Genomic DNA, 22629 nt, shown 5'->3' with positions numbered 1-22629 from the left:
TGGATCTACGACTACAGGAGCGTCAACTCGAGAGAAATCGTTCAGATCGCCTTCGCCCTCGTTTTCATCCTAACCCTCTACCTGCACCCAAGTCGAGTTCTTCGATGGCTGCTCCTTCGGAAGAACCCATGCAGATCAACCGCTCCCGGCTCTCGTTGGAGGAAAAATCCCGTAGACGACAAGAGAATTTATGCATGTATTGTGGCTCCTCCGCTCATCTACTATCCTCTTGCCCACTGCGTCCGGGAAATGATCGCTCCTAATCTCCCCGAGGGAGGTCCGATTAGGAGTCTTGCTTCCATCTCCCTCCTCTGCCGATTCCACCATCCCGGTTACCCTCGTATCCCCTCAAGGAAGAATCAAAGTCCAGGCCTTGCTGGAGTCAGGAGCAGCGGGGAACTTCCTCTCCGCGTCTTTCATCACCCAACACTCCCTGTCCGTACGACCCTTGGAGCATCCATTGTTCCTTACTGCGGTAGATGGGAGTTTCATCTGTAGCGGGCAGATTACTCTTCAAACCTCTCCAACGACTGTAATTGTGGGGGCTCTTCATCAAGAGACAGTAGAGTTCATGGTTCTACCCCAGTCCTCGCATGAAATGGTTCTGGGATTGCCATGGGTCACCCAGCACAATCCCCATATCGACTGGTCCAACATGGAAATCAAGGCTTGGGGCACCAATTGTTCATCCACTTGCCTATCCCGGGTTATCCCACTCAACCAGGCTAATCAGCAAGTTGAACCCACCAGCCCTTCTTCGTCTTCTTCATCTCCACCTTTGTCCATACCTACCCCATACCTTCCCTTCTCAGACGTCTTCAGCAAAGAAGGTGCCGACACCCTTCCTCCACACCGGCCTTGGGACTGTCCAATAGAGTTGATGCCCGGAAAGTACCCGCCTCGTGGACGTATCTACCCGTTGTCTCTACCCGAGACTGAGGTCATGTCCACCTATATTCAAGAGAACTTAAGTAAAGGATTCATTCGACCATCCACCTCTCCAGCAGGGGCGGGGTTTTTTTTGTAAAAAAGAAGGATGGATCCCTCCGGCCTTGCATCGATTACAGAGGGTTGAACGATATCACAATCAAGAATCGTTACCTCCTGCCTCTCATCACAGAATTATTCGATAAGATCAAAGGGGCTTCTATCTTCACAAAATTAGATTTGAGAGGGGCCTACAACTTGATCCGGATCCGTCCCGGAGATGAATGGAAGACGGCATTCAACACCCGTGACGGGCACTACGAATACCTGGTGATGCCGTTTGGTCTTTGTAACTCCCCTGCCGTCTTCCAGCAATTTGTGAATGATATATTCCGGGACTTGTTATATAATTCCATCGTGGTCTATCTGGATGACATCCTCATCTTCTCCTCTAACCTCCATCTGCATAGACAGACGGTGTCAGAAGTCCTGCATCGTCTTCGCAAAAACCAGTTGTTCTGCAAGTTGGAGAAATGCGTGTTCGAGGTCACCTCCATTCCGTTCCTTGGTCATATCCTCTCCTGCACCGGCATAGAGATGGATCCAGAGAAGGTGAGAGTCATTCAAGATTGGACGATCCCTACCACTCTCAAAGGAATCCAGAGGTTCCTGGGCTTTTCAAACTATTATCACCGGTTTATCCGGAATTTCTCCACCATTGCTGCACCTCTCACCGCCCTCACTCGCAAGGGAGCCGATCCTAGCCAATGGTCCCCCGAGGCCTTCCATGCCTTCCAACAACTGAAGGATGCTTTCATGACGGCCCCAATCCTGCTCCAACCAGATCTGGACAAACCTTTCATCCTGGAGGTGGACGCATCCTCTGAGGGGGTAGGAGCAATTCTATCCCAGAGAGGAGATGATCAAGAACTACACCCGTGTGCCTACTTCTCAAAAAAAATTCTGCCTGCGGAGAAGAACTATTCCATAGGAGAGCAGGAGTTGTTGGCGGTCAAGTCAGCGTTTGAAGGGTGGCGCTATCTCTTGGAGGGAGCGCGACATAGGATCACTGTTTACTCCAACCACAAAAATCTTTCATTCCTCAAACAGGTCCAATGTCTCACCGCCCGTCAAACCCGCTGGGCTATGTTCTTCGAACGCTTCAACTTTCAGATCCAGTTTCGACCCGGGACCATGAATGCCAAGGCCGATGCCCTTTCTCGCTCTTTTAAGACGTCTACAGATCTCGAAGCAACTCCCCAGCCAATCTTGAGTCCAATCGTCTTCGCTCAGGTGACAACCCAACCTACACCCCCTCCTGGCAAGACCTTCGTTCCTCTCAACCTTCGCAAGAAAGTGTTATCTTGGGCCCACTCTTCCCGCTTCGCAGGGCACTCTGGGGCACAAAAGACTCTAAAGTTCCTACTCAGCTCATACTGGTGGCCCACCATTCGTAGCGATGTAGCCAGCTTTGTCGCATCCTGTGTAAAGTGTGCTCAGCATAAGATTCCCAGAACCTCTCCTGCTGGTACTCTTCTCCCGCTCTCCATTCCAACTGAACCGTGGACCCATTTGTCGATGGACTTTATATCCGAGCTTCCCCCCTCAAAGGGGCATACAGTGATCTGGGTGGTGGTTGACCGCTTCTCCAAGATGGTGCATTTCTTCCCATTAAAGAGTCTTCCATCGGCCTCAGTATTAGCTCAACTTTTTATTTCTACCATCTTCAAACTGCATGGTCTACCCAAGGAGATTGTTTCCGACCGCGGAGTACAGTTTGTGGCAAGGTTCTGGAGAGCACTTTGCTCCGCCGTGCAAGTTAAACTCAAATTCTCTACCGCCTTTCATCCACAGACCAACGGCCAGACTGAGCGGGTCAACCAGGATCTAGAGGCATTCATCCGGCTTTTCGTCTCCTCTTCCCAAGATGACTGGGTAGACCTTTTGCCATGGGCAGAATACGCCCACAATAACTCCTATCATTCGTCTTCAGAAACCACTCCTTTCTTTACCGTATATGGCAAGCACCCACGATCACCAGACTTCACCGATTTACCTTCTTCCGAAGTACCTGCAGCAACCTCCTCGTTGCAACGATTCGGTAAAATCTGGTCGGACGTCCACAACGCCCTCCTCAAATCATCGGCTCGATACAAGAGGATGGCTGACAGAAAGAGAAAGGCAGTTCCTCGTTTGAGAGTCGGAGATCGGGTATGGCTGTCTACCCGCCATCTACGCCTTCGTTTACCATCCATGAAGCTACTGTAGCTCCTTGGTTTATTGGGCCATTTCCGATTACTCAAGTTATTAATCCAGTCGCTTACAGGTTACAACTACCATCATCTCTGAAGGTTTCCAACTCCTTCCACATCTCCCTTCTCAAACCGCTGAGATTAAACATGTATCAAAGAAAGGTGCCCAAACCGCCTAAGATTTGCTCCGAGAGGGAGGCAGAATTCGAAGTAAAACGGATCATAGACTCCCGTTGTCGTAATTCCCATCTTCAGTTTCTGGTGGAATGGGCTGGATTTGGTCCCGAAGAGAATTCCTGGGTAAATTCTGCTGATCTGCACGCTCCAAGTCTGGTGAGACAGTTCTTCCAAAGAAACCCACACAAGGTGCGTAGGTGCCCTGGGGTCACCCAGAAAAGGGGGGGTACTGTCACACTCAGCTGCAGCGGAGCGCGGCGGGTCCATTACTCACCCGTCCGCGCCCGCCGCCGGCTAGCGTGTGTCAGTCTCCAGTCCTTGGGGCAGCGGGCTGGCGGTCAGTGAACGGCGGGGAGGCTAGTGAGCGCGGCACACTTTCTCATTGTTGGTGACACCGGGAGGCCGGCGCCGCCATCTTGCTTAAGGGCAGCACAGGGATTGGTTCCTGGTCTGAGGTTTCCACCCGTATTTCCCTGACAGCCAATGGCAGCTAACCCCGGGGGATATAGGGGATCTGCCTAGGGCTGTTCAGGGTCAGTACAAAGAGGTCTCTAGAGTCATTCACAGCTCCTAGCTGACTCCTGACTCGTGACTCATTATTTCTGACTCCTGGTGCCTAGTTCTATGTGTTTGCTGCTGGAATACTGCTGCCACTGACTCCTTGCTGCTTCTTCCGCCAAGGTCCAAGTGCCTTCCCGCATCCCTGAGTCCTTCAGTGCACTTTTTCCACGATCTCTTCTTCCAGCAATCCGGTGTCCAGTTTCTTCCCATTTAAAGGAACGTTACCACCAATCATCAGTGTTACCTTCTTCCGGATCCCCTGCTTCTTCAACCTCCCGATTCAGACTTTTGTTTATCACAGACGTGGTTCATCTTCTTTCTGGACTTACTACTCTAACTTATTCGTTTACCACTAACTGCCACTTAAAGACGTATTTAAGTGCCAAAAGTTGTCTGCCATTTATGAAATCATTTATTAAACCAGCACGGTTCAATCCTTCTCCTTCTGGTCCGCCTCCTGTTCCTGAGCACCACACGACTTCATCCAACCTCCCACTCGTGACACAGGCGTTCTCTCCTGGAGCTCGCCGGTGCACTGTGTCATCTGTGACATCATCAGGTGCGCCTTCCGGTTTATCAACCGGCGGCGCAGACCAACGTCATCACGCTCTGGTTCCCACAGTGACTGGTCGCCATAGTGATCATAAACAATCTGTGAAAAACAATCTGTGGAAAATAACAACAATAAGAGACTTAATATAAGTAATTTATGAGGCTAAAAATTACCCACATCGCATAATGGGATAAATATATTCATAGAAAAGTGAAAAAGGGAAAAACTGTAGGGTTATAAAGTGTACGATTCCCAGCTATGTTAATATCTATATAAATATTGCATTGTTCTACATACAATAATCATCTTAATTTGCACGGTAAAGCATTAATATAATCAAGCATTATTATATTCCAAACAATATTATAATTGCATTAGTATGATAAAATATAAGCAATTCCCTGCTCATCATTATTCCATACTAGCAGTGCCGGTGCAAGGCACCGGAGCATCCCAGGCAGGGGGGGGGGCGCCCTGGCGCACCAATGCTCACCCGCTCTGGGTGTTTGGTGGAGGGAGATGCGGCCACACCTGCCTCGAGGCAACTCCAGGGGGGTCAGTGCGGGCTCCAGGGGCAGCCTTACTTACCTGCTCCCAGGATGGTGCTTTCCTCCTGCTCTCCTCGGCGCCGGCCGGAGTCAGGACCCTGCTGCTGCTGCTCCTCCAGGCAGCTCATTACCGCCCTCCAGTGGCCGGCGCCCTAGGCAAATGCCTAGAGCTGCCTAGTGGTGGCGCCGGCCCTGCATACTAGATTTTTAGAGAAAATGGTACACACCATGCTGCTCATTCAGGCCCTTAGGTGAAATTGTGTCTAATAGACTAATCCACCTGGCTTCTGCCTGCAAGAGCATCTTACCTCTATTACCACCCCTTTTGGGCACTGGTATATGGTCCACAATTTTTGATCTAATACTAGCGATACTGTGGCCTCTCTGTGCACAATGGCGAGCCACTGGCTGTTCGCTATTACCTTTACTCAAAGCTTGTCTAATGGCCGTTCTGTGATTGGCCATGCGATCCTTGAATTGGCATTCTGTCTTGCCCACGTAGTACAGGCCACATGGGCAAGACAGAAAGTACACCACAAACTTAGTGGTGCAAGTCAGCGGGAATTTAATTTGAATCTTTCTTCCCTTGTGGTGATGATTCACCATGCCACCCGTTAACATTGAGCTGCAGGTGATGCATCCGATACATCTGTAGCAACCCGCTGGCCTGCTCATCATTATTCCATACTAGCAGTGCCGGTGCAAGGCACAGGAGCGTCCCAGGCAGGGGGGGGGGGCGCCCTGGCGCACCAACGCTCAACCGCTCTGGGTGTTTGGTGGAGGGAGGCAACTCCAGGGGGGTCAGTGCGGGCTCCAGGGGCAGCCTCACTTACCTGCTCCCAGGATGGTGCTTTCCTCCTGCTCTCCTTGGCGCCGGGGCGAGTCGGGACCCTGATGCTGCTCCTCCAGGCAGCTCATTACCGCCCTCCAGTGGCCGGCGCCCTAGGCAAATGCCTAGAGCTGCCTAGTGGTGGCACCGGCCCTGCATACTAGATTTTTAGAGAAAATGGTACACACCATGCTGCTCATTCAGGCCCTTAGGTGAAATTGTGTCTAATAGACTAATCCACCTGGCTTCTGCCTGCAAGAGCATCCTACATCTATTACCACCCCTTTTGGGCACTGGTATATGGTCCACAATTTTTGATCTAATACTAGCGATAAGGGGGTAGACACTGCGCTTGAAATATATGAGAGCAGCTCATTAAAAAATGGAACAATGTAATACAGATATGAGCGCTAATAAAGAAAATAAATAAAAGAAAGAAAAGATTGAGAAAAGCACCTGTGGAAATAATGGGGTTAATAAATTGTATACAGCTCTTTTCAGGCTAATGTAGCGAAGTCCGTAGGGCTGCACTTTCCCTACCTCTAACACAGACTGCCGGGATGAACCGAGGGAGAAGATTGTCAGGAGCCGCTTGCAGAAATAAGCCGCTTGTCTTCTGCGCTGTCCGGGACTGTATGGTGACGTCACCCGGCAAACAGCGATCGTTTCTCCGGCTTCTGTGCTTGATGGATTGGGGTAGTGGAGCGTGCAGGAGAGCGTGCCCACGGAGAACAGCCTCATTCAACGCGTTTCATGCTATGCAGCACTTTTTCAAGAATATCCATAGGCTGTGCTTGTCAGTCTTTTATTCAAAAGAAATTTTTTTATTTTTTATTTTTTTATTTGAAAAAACTTTATTAAAAAAGGAGGTTGACGGTCGGAATTGGCGGCAACCTCATGGGTAAAGACTCAAAAATAGAACATCGTGCAGAGAAAATTTTCTGTTGATGTTAAATAATTACTAAAAAATAGTAAAAATATTTTTTATATTTAAAAAATTGAAGGTGCTTTTCAGATTAAGATAAGAAAAGAGGGAAAAAGAAAAATATGAAATGTATAAATAATAAATAAATCTGCAGATATGTTAATTGGTTATAAAAAGGCGTTAAGTTCAAAATCTATATTCATGCCTTTTGGAATTAAAGTTTGCAATTCATAAATCCACTTTGTTTCAGTTTTCTTCAATTGTTTAATAAAATCACCACCTCTCCAATGTGGGCTTACTTTTTTAATTCCAATAAATTTCAAACCTGTGGGATTTTTATTATGAACCTGTAGGAAGTGGTTAGATACACTGTGGGTAGTAAGCCCCCTTTTGATATTATAGATATGCTCACTAATTCTGATTTTCAATTGTCTTTTTGTTTGTCCTATGTATTGTTGTCCGCAGGGACAACACAGGAGATATATAATGCCTTCTGATTCGCAGGAGATATGGTCTTTGATATATCTCCTGCGAATCAGAAGGCATTATATATCTCCTGTGTTGTCCCTGCGGACAACAATACATAGGACAAACAAAAAGACAATTGAAAATCAGAATTAGTGAGCATATCTATAATATCAAAAGGGGGCTCACTACCCACAGTGTATCTAACCACTTCCTACAGGTTCATAATAAAAATCCCACAGGTTTGAAATTTATTGGAATTAAAAAAGTAAGCCCACATTGGAGAGGTGGTGATTTTATTAAACAATTGAAGAAAACTGAAACAAAGTGGATTTATGAATTGCAAACTTTAATTCCAAAAGGCATGAATATAGATTTTGAACTTAACGCCTTTTTATAACCAATTAACATATCTGCAGATTTATTTATTATTTATACATTTCATATTTTTCTTTTTCCCTCTTTTCTTATCTTAATCTGAAAAGCACCTTCAATTTTTTAAATATAAAAAATATTTTTACTATTTTTTAGTAATTATTTAACATCAACAGAAAATTTTCTCTGCACGATGTTCTATTTTTGAGTCTTTACCCATGAGGTTGCCGCCAATTCCGACCGTCAACCTCCTTTTTTAATAAAGTTTTTATTCAAATAAAAAAATAAAAAATAAAAAAATTGGTACTTGTTTCCTAGCACGGCCACACCGATTCAGATCGGGGTGGTCGTGTCGGAAAAATCGGGTCGATCGCATCGCATGCGATTTGGTCGCATGCGATGCGATCGACGCGACCGACCGATTTTTGACCCGATTTTTTTCATTGAATCCAATGTAAATTGGGTCCCTGGGACCCAATTTTACATTGGATTCAATGAAAAAAATTCCCAACCCCCCCAAATTTAAGCGCGTTAACCCCAGCCCACGATAGACGCCAACCCGAAGCGTGGCGAGCGCAGCGAGCCCGCGAGGGGCGGCGGTACGCGTCCTCCGACCTTTTCATGCCCTACTATCCACGTCGGCGTGGAGTGAGAATAGAATAGTGTGGCGAGCGCAGCGAGCCACCGAGCCCGAAGCGTGGCGAGCGCAGCGCGCCCCGCGAGGGGACGCGGATACCTTCACAGGTAAACGCGTCCCTTCGCGGGCTTCACAGGTGTCCGCGTCGCCACGGACACCTGTGAAGCCCGCAAGGGGACGCGTATAACTGTGAAGGTATCCGCGTCCCCTCACGGGGCTCGCTGCGCTCGCCACGCTTCGGGCTCGGTGGCTCGCTGCGCTCGCCACACTATTCTATTCTCACTCCACGCCGACGTGGATAGTAGGGCATGAAAAGGTCGGAGGACGCGTACCGCCGCCCCTCGCGGGCTCGCTGCGCTCGCCACGCTTCGGGTTGGCGTCTATCGTGGGGTGACGACGGGGACATCTATAATGTGAAATGGGTCATATTGGCCCATTTCACATTTTTTCACATTTTTACAGCATTTCAATGTTAAAAAATATTTTAACATTGAAGCCTATGCAAAAATCGGGTGCATCGCGTCGCATCGCGTCGGGACCAATGTTAATGGTCCCGACCGACGCGATGCCCCCGATATTTTACCTTTCCCGACAAGATTTCAATGTTAAAATATTTTTTAACATTGAAGCCTATGGAAATATCGGGGGCATCGCGTCGGTCGCGTCGGGACCAATGTTAATGGTCCCGACCGACGCGATGCCCCCGATATTGTCTCCTAGCCGGCAAAATGGACCTGATTTCAAAAGAAATCGGGTCCATCGGGGGTAATCGTGTCCCTTAAGTAAGGGACACGATTACTTACGATTGTGGCCGTGCTAGGAAACAAGTACCAAAAAATTTCTTTTGAATAAAAGACTGACAAGCACAGCCTATGGATATTCTTGAAAAAGTGCTTCATAGCATGAAACGCGTTGAATGAGGCTGTTCTCCGTGGGCACGCTCTCCTGCACGCTCCACTACCCCAATCCATCAAGCACAGAAGCCGGAGAAACGATCGCTGTTTGCCGGGTGACGTCACCATACAGTCCCGGACAGCGCAGAAGACAAGCGGCTTATTTCTGCAAGCGGCTCCTGACAATCTTCTCCCTCGGTTCATCCCGGCAGTCTGTGTTAGAGGTACGGAAAGTGCAGCCCTACGGACTTCGCTACATTAGCCTGAAAAGAGCTGTATACATTTTATTAACCCCATTATTTCCACAGGTGCTTTTCTCAATCTTTTCTTTCTTTTATTTATTTTCTTTATTAGCGCTCATATCTGTATTACACTAATACTAGCGATACTGTGGCCTCTCTGTGCACAATGGCGAGCCACTGGCTGTTCGCTATTACCTGTACTGAAAGCTTGTCTAATGGCCGTTCTGTGATTGGCCATGTGATCCTTGAATTGGCATTCTGTCTTGCCCACGTAGTACAGGCCACATGGGCAAGACAGAAAGTACATCACAAACTTAGTGGTGCAAGTCAGCGGGAATTTAATTTGAATCTTTCTTCCCTTGTGGTGATGATTCACCGTGCCACCCGTTAACATTGAGCTGCATGTGATGCATCCAATACATCTGTAGCAACCCGCTGGCCTGCTCAAAAAGTGCGTGGATGGTGGTTTTTTAGTCAATTCGGTGACATCCACCTTGACCAGTAAATCGGCCAAGTTTCGTCCTCTTTTATAGGCAGGCATTATTCTGGTGTTATTGAGGCTTTTCAGATCTTTGTCTGTTGAAACTAAGGGCCATAAGGTTTTAACTTGTTCAGTAATATGACTACTGCCATTAGCATATTGAGTCAGGGCCGGATTAAGGGGTTTGGGGGCCCTGGACAAAAAGGTATGTGCCCCCCCCCCTCCGCCGGACGGAGGCAATTTCTCCCCCCTCCGCCGGACAGAGGCATCATCTCCCCCTCCCCCCCTCCGCCAGGGGCGAATTAAGGTATCAGGCCGCCCCTAGGCACTAAATGTTTTGCCGCCCCCCACCCCCCTATTCTAACATTCTCATTAATAGATATAGATATCTACCTACTGAGTTGGCAGCAGCATGGCCGAGTGGAGAGGGCAGCATCGCCAAGTGATGAGCAGGGGCGATGTCAGCGGCAGTGCTGCTTGTCACTCACCGCTGGCAGCTTGGATGATGCAGGTGAATGACTGCGGCCCCATCATGGCTGCGACCTGAGGCTCCGCTCGGTTCAATAGTTCAGAGCCTGGACTGAGCCACTGCCGCCCTGCCCGCCGCCCACACAAATACAGCACAGTGCGCTTCTGCTCCCGAACCTCCATCCTCACCTCCTCTTGGCTCTCGCCCATCTTCTCCCCGGCCCATGGCCAAATCCCCCCCCCTCCCCCTGCTCAAGGCTGCAGTGTACTGTGGGTGTCCCAGGGTCCCCCCCCCCCCAGTGTTTGTGGAGAGCTGCTACCCAGCTGAGTAGGAGATAATGTGGCTTCCTCCAGGTAACTGCTGTCCTCCTGCTGCAGTATATTAGATGTGTAGGTATATAACGATGTGGTACTTATATGTTAGTTGGGCACCCACTAAGCTATTTGCTTAGTTTTCCGCATCCCCTTGCCGGGCTCGCTGCACTCGTCACACTATATAAAATCAACTCCATGCCGACATGGATAGTGGGGGTATGAGCGTAGTAACTATAGTGGGCGCCCAACTAACATATACTGTAAGTACCGATGTGTATAGCTAATGTGTATTGTAGCCATTTTCAGCGATAGTGTTAGGACCTGCAGAAAACTGGGGTCCCGTGAAGGGGGCTGCAGGCTTAAATGCGTTGATGAATTCATGAACCAAATCTCCACTATTTATTATCAGTTAATTTAGTGTGTGCAGAGCCCCTACAATGTCTATATATATATATATATATATATATATATATATATATATATATATATATATATATATATATATATATACACACACACACATACCAAACTCCAGAGGTCCAGCACAACCGCTTACATGAATTCTTGCCCGTATCAATAACAAATGTACAGGAACGAGGGGAGGCAGCACTCCAGGCGATAATAAAACTAAGCTTTTATTGTAATCACTGGCAACCTTTCAATGCCTGCACGGCATTGTCATCAGCCTGACACAGAATGAATAATTAAAGACGATAAAAATTGATTAGGATTTTTTAAATTGAATTGGTTTTTAATGCGAAGCTTGTATAACGCTGCTTGGACGCAGAACAATCACACATGCAACTTGTGGTGTATACTATTGTGGTGCAGTATACAGCAAAAAAAAAAAAACAGCAAAATTTATTTTCGTATTGTATTTCTTTTATATGGACGGCCCTTAGATAACACTGCGTGGACCGTGAAGGCAAAATAATCACACACGCAACTTGTTCTGCTTCTTCGGACAGAATATGGTGTATAGTCTGCACTGCACAAGTGCACAACACCCCTCTGTCTGCACTGCACAGCACCCCTCTGCAGTCTGCACAACACCCCTCTGCACACTAATGTAATGATAACTTAATGACTGATGACAACAAGTACAAGTTTAAGTTAAACACCCCAGTGCCAAACCCCTCTGCAGTCTGCACACAGCACCCTTCTGTCTGACTCTGCACTGCACAGCACTCCTCTGCACTCTGCAAAACACCCCTCAGTTAAAGTTTAAAACACCCCAGTGCACAACGCCACAGAAGCCTGCCACTGCCGTGAACAGCAGAGCTGTGCACAGCAGGAAGCGTGACTGTGAAGTGGCGCCGAAATCTGAGGATGCTGAGCTTTTATAGACTCGTAGTCTCGCGAGAATCCGACGCCAGCTTCCCGCATTTGGCCGTGCTCGGGTTTCCGAACAAAGCCAGAAACTCGCGAGCGTGTCACTCGGGCCTGCTATGTTCAGAGCGGTGTGGATTCCGTGGAATCCGAACCGCTTATCTCTAATCTACACACACACACAGAAAGCCAACATTTGGGGCTTATTCAGTAAATGTAGTAAGTAGGAGGCTCTGTTATTGTTACCCCTCTACCATGTCTGGAGGCGTATTGCCCCACCAGTAGGATATACACCCTCCGCTGTGATAGATTCTATCTATCTTCTAAAAGGTGCAAAATAAATAACCCATCTTCAAAAGAACTCCCATCTTTGCTCCTAGAGAGAGAATCTCCCAATACAGATTTGTATAACACCATTTTCCCGTTTCTGTTTCCTTGGTATACAGAGGAGGAATCCTGCAGCGACACGCAGGGACATGTTATTGGTAAGTGGTAGAATTGTAACATGAAGGTGTATAGAGTATGACACAGGGCTAGAACTAAAAACATTAAATACATAGGGGGGAATTTACTAAGCTAAATACGCCTAAAATAGGCGTATTTGTATTAAAAAAAATACGCCAATTTTAGACGTATTCGTACTTTCGGCATATACTATGCCGAAAATCCGGCAAATTGTATTCGTATTCATGGCACATTGGTATTTACGAATGTATACGCCATCGAAAGAATACGACTAGGAATCACCATTCATTCAAATGGTGATTCTTAATTTACTAAGTGGGCGTATGCAGTATACGGACGCTAATTATCGGGAAGAGACCGCCAATTGCCACGAAAATATGCATAGAAAATACACTTCGTTTTGGCTTCAGTGTAAAAAATATATATAAATAAATAATTTTAAAAACGTCCAAGTGACCACACTGTCCTCCACTACTGTCCCCCCTACATACATTGCTAGGCTGAGCAGGATGTATCCATGTGACCACACTGCCCCCCACTACTGTCCCCCCCCGCCCCCCCCCCTACATCAGCTGCTAGTCTGAGCTGGATGTATCCATGTGACCACACTGTCCTCCACTGCATATATATATATCCATGCATACCTCCCAACATCTGTGTTTCGCTATCTAAGACATTCACACAGATGAGGTGTGCGTGTGCCCAAAAAGGGGGTGTGGCCATTGGAATGTGGCATGGCTTGGTGGAATGATGTTCCCTCAGGTCCTGCCACCATTTTTTGCCCATCTATATCGCTGAATAGATGCTGTGCGCATGCGGCATTAGACTGTTAACTATTGCTAGAATCAATCCTAGTCCCACAGTCTCCCATACTTGTGGCAGGATAACAATTCCACTTCCCACTAGTAATTTCGTACCTGTCTGCATCACAGCTGGTTTCCGGAGAAGCTTGCGTCTTTGTCGCAGAAAATCGCACAGCACCCAAGTGTCCTGTTACTCGCGATGCCCCAGCAACTGTTATCACACAGTATCTGCCCCTTACGAAGAAGTTGTGAGATATCAGAGAAGGCCCTGTGACCGCCACAGACTCATTGTACTCCTAGGTAAGGTTATAAGAACAGAACTGGAGGATTCGGATTCCGGAGCAGGATTTCTATGCAGATGGCACATGTTTGTATATACAGTATACATGTGGAGAACGGAATGACCATGAATGTTGGCAGAATAACAAACCATTGTGTTTTCTCCATGTAGGGCCTTCAGGAGTTGGAGTCAATGAGCTCAGAAAGCAGATTATTAGTTTAAATTCCAGCATATTTCAAAGCCCGGTTCCACGTAAGTGATGCTGTTATTCTAAACCTAATATGGATCTATAGAAGGCAAATTCTACAGACATGAACATAATATGTGTTAGGGTTATCTGGGGTGTACTTGGGAATAACCCTTTCCTTGACTGACAGGACTGTGAGATCTTTATTACAGCCTAATTTTACCCCTGTGGCCGAGGTGGTGAAGCCACAGCAGTACCTGAGCTTGAACCTGCCTCTCTCACTATACCCTGTGTTGGCTGGCACCTGCACTGGTCTTAGATTTCACCACGAATAGCCTCCTTTCCAGGGCAGATTAGCTCCACCCTGTACTCAGATCCCACCTGGTTTTTCATGGTGACACAAAGTCCCAACCGAGTTGTCACGATTGGTGGATTTGATGGTGTCGTGCTGATATCAGGAAGAGAGGCGTGACCAGCAGGAGATGGGTTAAAACAAGCAGGTTTAATGAAAGAACTTATACAAAGAATAATATAACCAGCATCAATACTTCTTGTGTGGACGATAATAATGGATAACAATAAGTCTTTGAAATATAGCAAGATAACACAAATCGCAGTCCTTTGCATAGAAAAAGTAAAACAAGATGGCAGTCTTTGCATAAACAATAGTTCAGGCGACTTGGATTTAATGAAGAAGAATACCTGTAGATTGGATGATTGGAAGATTGGATTATTGGATGATTGATGATTGGACCGGGCTGGAATCATACCAGCAGGGTATGGTGATGAGCCAAGGAAGTTCCAGGAAGGAAGACAAATGGTGAGTGTGGCTCGCCAGAGACAGCAGCGGCGGGATCAGAGACCAGCAGGGACAACCAGCTGGAGAGCGCAGTGCATAGGCACTAGGATGGACAGGACTTCCCCTTGCTTGCAGGCTGAGGAAACAATTTGTACTTACTCAGATTGCCTTAGGCAGATTCCCTTTATACCAAAGGGAGGACTGCAATAGGCTGACTGGACAGAATGGGAGGAGAAGACCTGACCTGGCCAATTACTGCTTTTGCCCTCAAGCAAGATGGCAGCACCATACTCCGGTGTCGGCCTCCTGATAGCCAGACTGCTTCGCCTCTGTTTGAATCCATGCTTGCCGCTCACAGCTGCACAACGCCACTACTGCCTACCCGACCAGGACCCCAGCGGACACACGCCAGCTGCCGGCGGGCATGGGCGGTTGAGTACTGTACCCGCCCTGCTAAGCCGTGGCGGCGTGTGACATGAGTCAGGGTACTAGTAAGAGGAAAATCTAACTAGAAAAGACAAATATAAATTAGGCTCTGCACATAAACATGGACTAAATATGCAGCCTTGCAGACAAGGACTGAACACAGGATTTGCGGCCTTAACCGCTATAATGCAAATCCATCGCAATAAACAAAACAAAACTAAATACCAACTGCAGATAGGCCCTTATTCTGGTTCATTCACAAAGCAAATTCCTTCTCAAATGGACAAAACCATATGCACTTCAGGTGGGGCAGATGTAACGTGCAGAGAGATTTTACAGTTAGGGTTAGGCACTTAGGAGCTTATGAGGTTTAGGCTACAAGAGGGTACAGTTTGGGTTAGGCTATGTGTGGAGATGGTTAGGCTATGGGAGGAGATGGTTCGGCTATGGGAGGGGATGGTTCGGCTATGGGAGGGGATGGTTCGGCTATGGGAAGAGACATTTAGGGTTAGGTTATGAGAGGAGATGGTTAGGCTATGGGAAGAGATGGTTAGGCTATGGCAGGAGACGGTTAGGGTTAGGCTGTTGGAGAAGATGTTTAGGCTATGGGAGGAGATGGTTAGGGTTAGGCTATGGGAGGAGATGGTTAGGGTTAAGCTATGGGAGGAGATGGTTAGGGTTAAGCTATGGGAGGAGATGGTTAGGGTTAAGCTATGGGAGGAGATGATTGGGATTAGGCTATGCGATGAGATGGTTAGGCAAGGGGGGATGGTTAGGGTATGGGAGGAGACGGTTAGGGTATGGGAGGAGACGGTTAGGGTATGGGAGGAGACGGTTAGGCTATGGGAGGAGACTGATAGCCTAACCATTTCCTCCCATAGCCTATCAGTCTCCTCCCATAGGCTAACTGTCTCCTCCCATAGCCTAACCGTAACCATCTCCTACAATAGCCTAACCAGCTCCTTCCATAGCCTAACCATCTCCTCCCATAGCCTAACCATTTCCTCCCATAGCCTATGGAAGGAGATGGTTAGGCTATGGAAGGAGCTGGTTGGGCTATTGGAGGAGATGGTTAGGGTTAGGCTATGGGAGGAGACAGTTAGCCTATGGGAGGAGAAAGTTATGGTTAGGCTATGGTAGGAGATATTTAGGGTTAGGCTATGGGAGGAGATGGTTAGGGCTAGGCTATGGGAGGAGATGGTTAGGGCTAGGCTATGGAAGGAGACAGTTGGGCTATAGAAGGAGACGGTTCGGGGTAGGCTATGGGAGGAGATGGATAGGCTATGAGTGGAGATGGTTAGGCTATGGGAGGAGATGTTTAGGGTTAGGCTATAGGAGGAGATGGTTAGGGTTGGGCTAAGGGAGGAGACCGTTAGGGTAAGGCTATGGTATGAGATGGTTAGGCTATGGGAGCAGACATTAGGGTAAGGCTATGGGCGGAGACAGTTAGGCTATGGGAGGAGATGGGGGGGGGGTTTACACCTTGCGGTGTCACTCTGCGCTGGGAGATCTCTGTGGATGTTGCCTGTATTCTTGAGCCGTAATTACAGCCAGCATAAATGGATATCAGACACTTGGTTTCAAATTTTATATGACATTTATTTAATGATGTAGAAAAACATAAACAATACAGTCAGATTGGTGATGGTAAAAAACATTCATATACTGAGTTACTACTATAAAATCTATGTTAAATACGTGTCCTAATACCGGTGCACACAAAACATTGGGTTGGGATAACACACTAGGGGTGGGTCTTTAAGTGGGGTGCCTGTGGTCCTCGGACTGTTCAGGCTGATGTTGTTAAAGTTTTTGCGGTGCCTCTATGGGCTACGGTACCTCTTTCAATTGAAGGAAAAAGAACAAGGAAATGTCTGCCGGCAGACTCACGTCGACTACCCTCCTTTTGCTCAGAGGGATGATCAGCGGGTCCAGGTGCTTGCGATGCCTCGACTAGTTTTGCCAGATGACTGGCTTCTTCAGGATGGTCGCAGTCACTGGTGCATCTCCCCGTTCCTCCTTAAATGGTGGAGGTGTGGGCGTTGCCGATAGTGCTAGGTGTGGCTTCTGTCTAAGCCTACACCTATTGGCTGTGCAGGGGGTGGTGGGCGTCCCCTCCGTTTATGTGTCCAATCCGTGCTGCCTTATTGTGCACATTGGTGATGCAGTGTAGGAATCTACGTGAGGGCAGGTGACGTCACTGCCGCCCGTAACTCTTCCGACTTCCGCCCTGCTCTGGGCCGCGCCTCCTCTTAGACGCTGTGCGGTGTAGGCGGCCTGCTTGCATTGTTGACTGGCCGTTTCCATGGTGACGCTCGTGGTAGCGCTGACAGCGCTGACAGCCGACAGTAGGGGTATACGTGTGGATGAAAACTGATTATTGCTAATGAGGTGTAGGGTGGCTCCGGGACCTCAAATAGCTGTTATATTGCTTATAGCATGGTGCATCCCCAGCCTCATACTTTGAGGGGGGGGGGGGGTTGTGAGGGTGTTGCAGACTTTTGGTGCCAAATGTGGCACTTTATACAGAAACCTATATGGTAGAGAACTCTCGTGTGGTATACGGGGGTATACCTCGGTCTCTATAACGCATACTACCATGGAGGGCAGGGGTTCCGTCCCACCACAGGTGGGTATGCGTATACGTGCATCCGAAGGTTACTAGGTAGTACCTAGGGTGCATGGGCGGGAGTGATGTTTACCCGCAGGTATTGGCTGTTGGTTATAAGATAGTGCCTGGGTGCATGGGCGGGGATGATTACCTGTTACCCGCAGGTACTGGCTGTGGCGTTTGAGGATTGTAAATGTGTATCAGTGAAACACATATTGCATTATGTTCATGTGCGGCTGTACGTGGGGGGATTTACTAATATAAAATAATAATAAAAAAAAATAACTGATATCATTTTGCATCTGGAAGAGACATATACAAATCCCATCAAGACACACATATAAAAAACATACATACAGAGCAGGGCGGAAGTCGGAAGAGTTACGGGCGGCAGTGACGTCACCTGCCCTCACGTAGATTCCTACACTGCATCACCAATGTGCACAATAAGGCAGCACAGATTGGACACATAAACGGAGGGGACGCCCACAACCCCCCGCACAGCCAATAGGTGTAGGCTTAGGCAGAAGCCACACCTAGCACTATCGGCAACGCTTACACCTCCACCATTTAAGGAGGAACGGGGAGATGCACCTGTGACTGCGACCATCCTGAAGAAGCCAGTCATCTGGCGAAACTAGTCGAGGCATCGCAAGCACCTGGACCCACTGATCATCCCTCTGAGCAAAAGGGGGGTAGTCGACGGGAGTCTGCCGGCAGACATTTCCTTGTTCTTTTTCCTTCAACTGAAAGAGGTACCGTAGCCCATAGACCGCAAAAACTTTAACAACATCAGCCTGAACAGTCGGAGGACCACAGGCACCCCACTTAAAGACCCACCCCCAGTGTGTTATCCCAACCCAACCCTCCCTATGTTTTGTGTGTACCGGTATTAGGACATGTATTTAACATAGATTTTATAGTAGTTACTCAGTATATGAATTTGTTTTTTACCATCACCAATCTGACTGTAATGTTTGTGTTTTTCTACATCATTAAATAAATGTCATATAAAATTTGAAACCAAGTGTCTGATATCCATTTATGCTGGCTGTAATTACGGCTCAAGAATACAGGTAACATCCACAGAGGTCTCCCAGCGCAGAGTGACACTTCAAGGTGTAAACCCCCCCCCCCCCCCTTTCTACTACAATAGGTACAGGTAGTGTACCTTACACTTCTGCAGCGAGAAAACCCCCCATTGTCCACGGCGCAAACTTCCTGTAAACCCCACCCTTAAAATATGGGAGGAGATGGTTAGGCTATGGGAGGAGACATTAGGTTTAGGCTATGGGAGGAGATGATTATGCTATGGGAGGAGATGGTTAGGCTATGGGAGGAGATAGTTAGGCTATGGGAGGAGACATTTAGGCTATGGGAGGAGATGGTTAGGGTTAGGCTATGGGAGGAGATGGTTAGGGTTAGGCTATGGGAGTAGACGGTGAGGGTAAGGCTATGATAGGAGATGGTTAGGCTATGGGAGGAGACGGTTAGGGCTAGGCTATGGGGGAGAGGATTATTCTACAGGAGGAGACAGTTAGGCAATGGGAGGAGACAGTTAGGCAATGGAAGGAGACGGTTAGGGTTACACTATAGGAAGAGATGGAGAGGCTATGGGAGGAGACAGTTAGACTTAGGCTACAGGAGGAGATGGTTAGGCTATGGGAGGAGATGGTTAGGGTTAGTCTATGGGAGATGGCTAGGGTTAGATTATAGGAGGAGATAGGCTACGGGAGGAGACATTTTGGGTATGGCTGTGGGAGGAGATGGTTAGGGTTAGGCTATGGGAGGAAATGGTTAGGGTTAGGCTATGGGGGAAGACGGTTAGCATATGGGAGGAGACGGTTAGGGTTAGGCTATGGCTGGAGATGATTATGCTATGGGAGGAGATAGTAAGTCTATGGGAGGAAATGGTTAGGCTGTGCGGGTAGGTGGTTAGGCTATAGGAGGAGATGGTTAGGCTATGAGAGGAGATGGTTAGGGTTAGACTATGGTAGGAGATGGTTAGGCTGTGGTAATAGACAGGCTATGGGAGGAGATGGTTAGGGTTAGGGAGGAGATGGTTAGGCTATGGGAGGAGATGGTTAGGCTATGGGAGGAGATGTTAAGTTATGAGAGGAGACGGTTAGGGTTAGGCTATGGGAGGAGATGGTTAGGGTTAGAATATGGGAGGAGACATTTAGGGTTAGGCTATGGAAGGAGACTGATGGGATATGGGAGGAGATGGTTAGGCTGTAGGAGATGGTTAGGGTTAGGCTATGGGAGGAGATAGCCTAACCCTAATCATCTCCTCCCATAGCCTAACCCTAACCATCTCCCATAGCCTAACCCTAACCATCTCCTCCCATAGCCTAACCCTAACCATCTCCTCCCATAGCCTAACCATCTCCTCCCATAGCCTAACCATCTCCTCCCATAGCCTAACCCTAACCATCTCCCATAGCCTAACCCTAACCATCTCCTCCCATAGCCCATCCGTCTCCTTCCATAGCCCATCCGTCTCCTTCCATAGCCCATCCGTCTCCTTCCATAGCTCATCCGTCTCCTTCCATAGCCTAACCCTAACCGTCTCCTCCCATAGCCTATGGGAGGAGATGATTAGGCTATGGGAGGAGACAGTTAGGCTATGGGTGGAGATGGTTAGGGTTACACTATGGGAGGAGATAGAGAGGCTATGGGAGAAGACAGTTAGGGTTAGGCTATGGGAGGAGATGGTTAGGGTTAGATTATAGGAGGATATAGGCTACGGGAGGAGACATTTTGGGTTAGGCTACGGGAGGAGACGGATAGGGCTAGGCTATGGGGAAGACATTTAGTCTGTGGGAGAAGACAGTTAGGGTTAGGCTATGGGAGGAGATGGTTAGTGTTAGGCTATGGGAGGAGATGGTTAGGTTTAGGCTATGGGGAAGACGTTTAGCCTATGGGAGGAGACGGTTAGTGTTAGGCTATGACGTAGGGAAAAACACCGGGCAGCTGCCTCTCTGCATCCCCTGCCTGGGTCTCTGTGCACAGTAACCCCCCCCCCCCCCCCCCCCACTGTGTATTAGATGGAGCCTCGCTTATCCAACCTCCCGGCGTACAGTTCCGTCTCGGCGTGCTTTTCACTGAGAATGGGATGTGAGTGTGTGTGAGACGCTTGTTGACCGGTGCTCCGGGGCACAATGCTCTGGCGCGCCGGGGGGTTGAATAAGCATGGCTCCATCCATGTACACAGTAACCCCAGAGTTATGAGTTGAATATATGTGGAACTAGTCCCAAATACAGTATGTGTCAAATAGGCTCATGTACAACACTATTGTAGTCAGGCTTTAAGGGTCCTTCTAGTTCTCCAGCGTGCACAAAGATGGTCTTGCGTCCCTATGTAATTGCGATATGTGCAGAATAGAAAGAGGCAGGAGGTGGTAACGGCTGGGGCAGCGCATAAAGCTTCTATCCAGAGACTCCAGGTCACACTAACAGCATCACAGTAGGTAACACTTCTGTATGTAACATGCGTGTCTCCATGTCCTGACAGATACAACTCGGCAGAAGAAGACTTATGAAGAGAATGGTCGGGAATATTACTTTGTATCTAAAGAGACATTTGAAAGTATGGTCTATAGTCACAGGTAAGTCTTCGCTGCGGATACAAAATACAGAATGTTCTTATGACGGGTGCAACCATTACCATGGAGGGTCAGCCAGAACACGGACATGGGGAGATGTACCAAAACCTGGATAGAGTACACTACCAACCTCCTAGCTCCTAACTGCCATGTTACAGGCTGTGTGAAAGATGCACTTTATCTCTCTCTACTTTATCTTGCTCCACGATTTTACACAACTTCCCTAACTCCCCTTTAGGAACCCCATGGCATGGCTCCCTGTGCCCGGCACACTATTTTATTCTCCTGCCACGCCCCAGTGGATGGTAGGGCATGAAATACCACCTGTCGGCACATGTCGGCTCAAAAAACAGTGAGTGTTCAGTCATGCCGACCTTCATGCATGTCAACCTTCACTGGTCAACCTAGTGTCCGTACCCCCTGCATAAATATTCTGCAGCGTTTTACAGGAAATATTTACCATCCATCAGTGGGGTCATATGTCCGAAGTAAGAAGGTCGATGGTCAATAGGCCAACAGGCCAACAGGCCATAGGTCCACACATGAAAAAGGTCACCGTGTCTACTATGAAATAGTTCAACATGAGTTTTTCACTTTTCTTGGTGTCACGTATTAGTGTTCCGCGTTCACTCGCCATGCTTCGGGCACGGTGCCTTGGTACGCTTGGCACATTATTATAATATAACTATATGTCCACTTGGATAGTAAAGTATGAAAAACCACCAGTTTAAAAAAAAGAAATGTGAAAAACTTTTTGACCATGTCGACAAAATGCATGTCAACCTTTTTAATCTGTCAACCAATGGCCTATCGGCAAATAGTGGTCGACCTATTGACTGTTGACTTTTTATATTGATGACTTACCAACTGTATGCCCATCAGCCCCTGCCCCAGTGGTGCTTACACTCTATATTCCCTATCACATGTACACACATTACAGAGAGCGTATCAGCCCCTGCCCCAGTACTGCTTACACTCTATATTCCCTATCACATGTACACACACATTACAGAGAGCATATCAGTCACATCAGCCCCTGCCCCAGTGCTGCTTACACTCTATATTCCCCATCACATGTACCCACATTACAGAGAGCGTATCAGTCACATCAGCCCCTGCCCCAGTGCTGCTTACACTCTATATTCCCTGTCACTTGTACACACATTACAGAGAGCGTATCAGTCACATCAGCCCCTGCCCCAGTGCTGCTTACACTCTATATTCCCTATCACATGTACACACATTATAGAGAGCGTATCAGTCACATCAGCATACCTCCCAACTTGTGTCCGGATGAAATAGGGACACTCGCGCGGCTTCGCCGCGCGAGCGTCCGAAAAGGGGGCGGGGCGTATGCAAATGAGGGCGCGGCTTATGCTAATTAGCCGCGACCTCATTTTCATACGAGAATAGACGCTGTGCGCATGCGCACAGCGTCTATTCTACTAGATTGGGGGGGTCTCCCAACTGCCACCC

General features: G+C 48.0%; 1 protein-coding gene across 1 annotated transcript in view; it reads left to right on the top strand.

Moving 5' to 3' along the window:
- The window catches only part of MPP4 (MAGUK p55 scaffold protein 4), a 151428-nt gene that overhangs the window by 107346 nt on the left and 21453 nt on the right, over positions 1 to 22629 (top strand). Inside the window, exons 16-19 of the mRNA XM_083154085.1 lie at positions 12424 to 12462; positions 13375 to 13545; positions 13697 to 13777; positions 21063 to 21156. Of these exons, the coding sequence (XP_083010211.1) occupies positions 12424 to 12462; positions 13375 to 13545; positions 13697 to 13777; positions 21063 to 21156 (385 nt within the window). The remainder of the gene's footprint in view (positions 1 to 12423; positions 12463 to 13374; positions 13546 to 13696; positions 13778 to 21062; positions 21157 to 22629) is intronic.

Source organism: Crinia signifera, chromosome 7 (assembly GCF_055691185.1).
Source record: "Crinia signifera chromosome 7, ASM5569118v1, whole genome shotgun sequence".
Classification (NCBI taxonomy): domain Eukaryota; kingdom Metazoa; phylum Chordata; class Amphibia; order Anura; family Myobatrachidae; genus Crinia; species Crinia signifera.
This window is presented reverse-complemented; position numbering and strand designations above follow the sequence as displayed.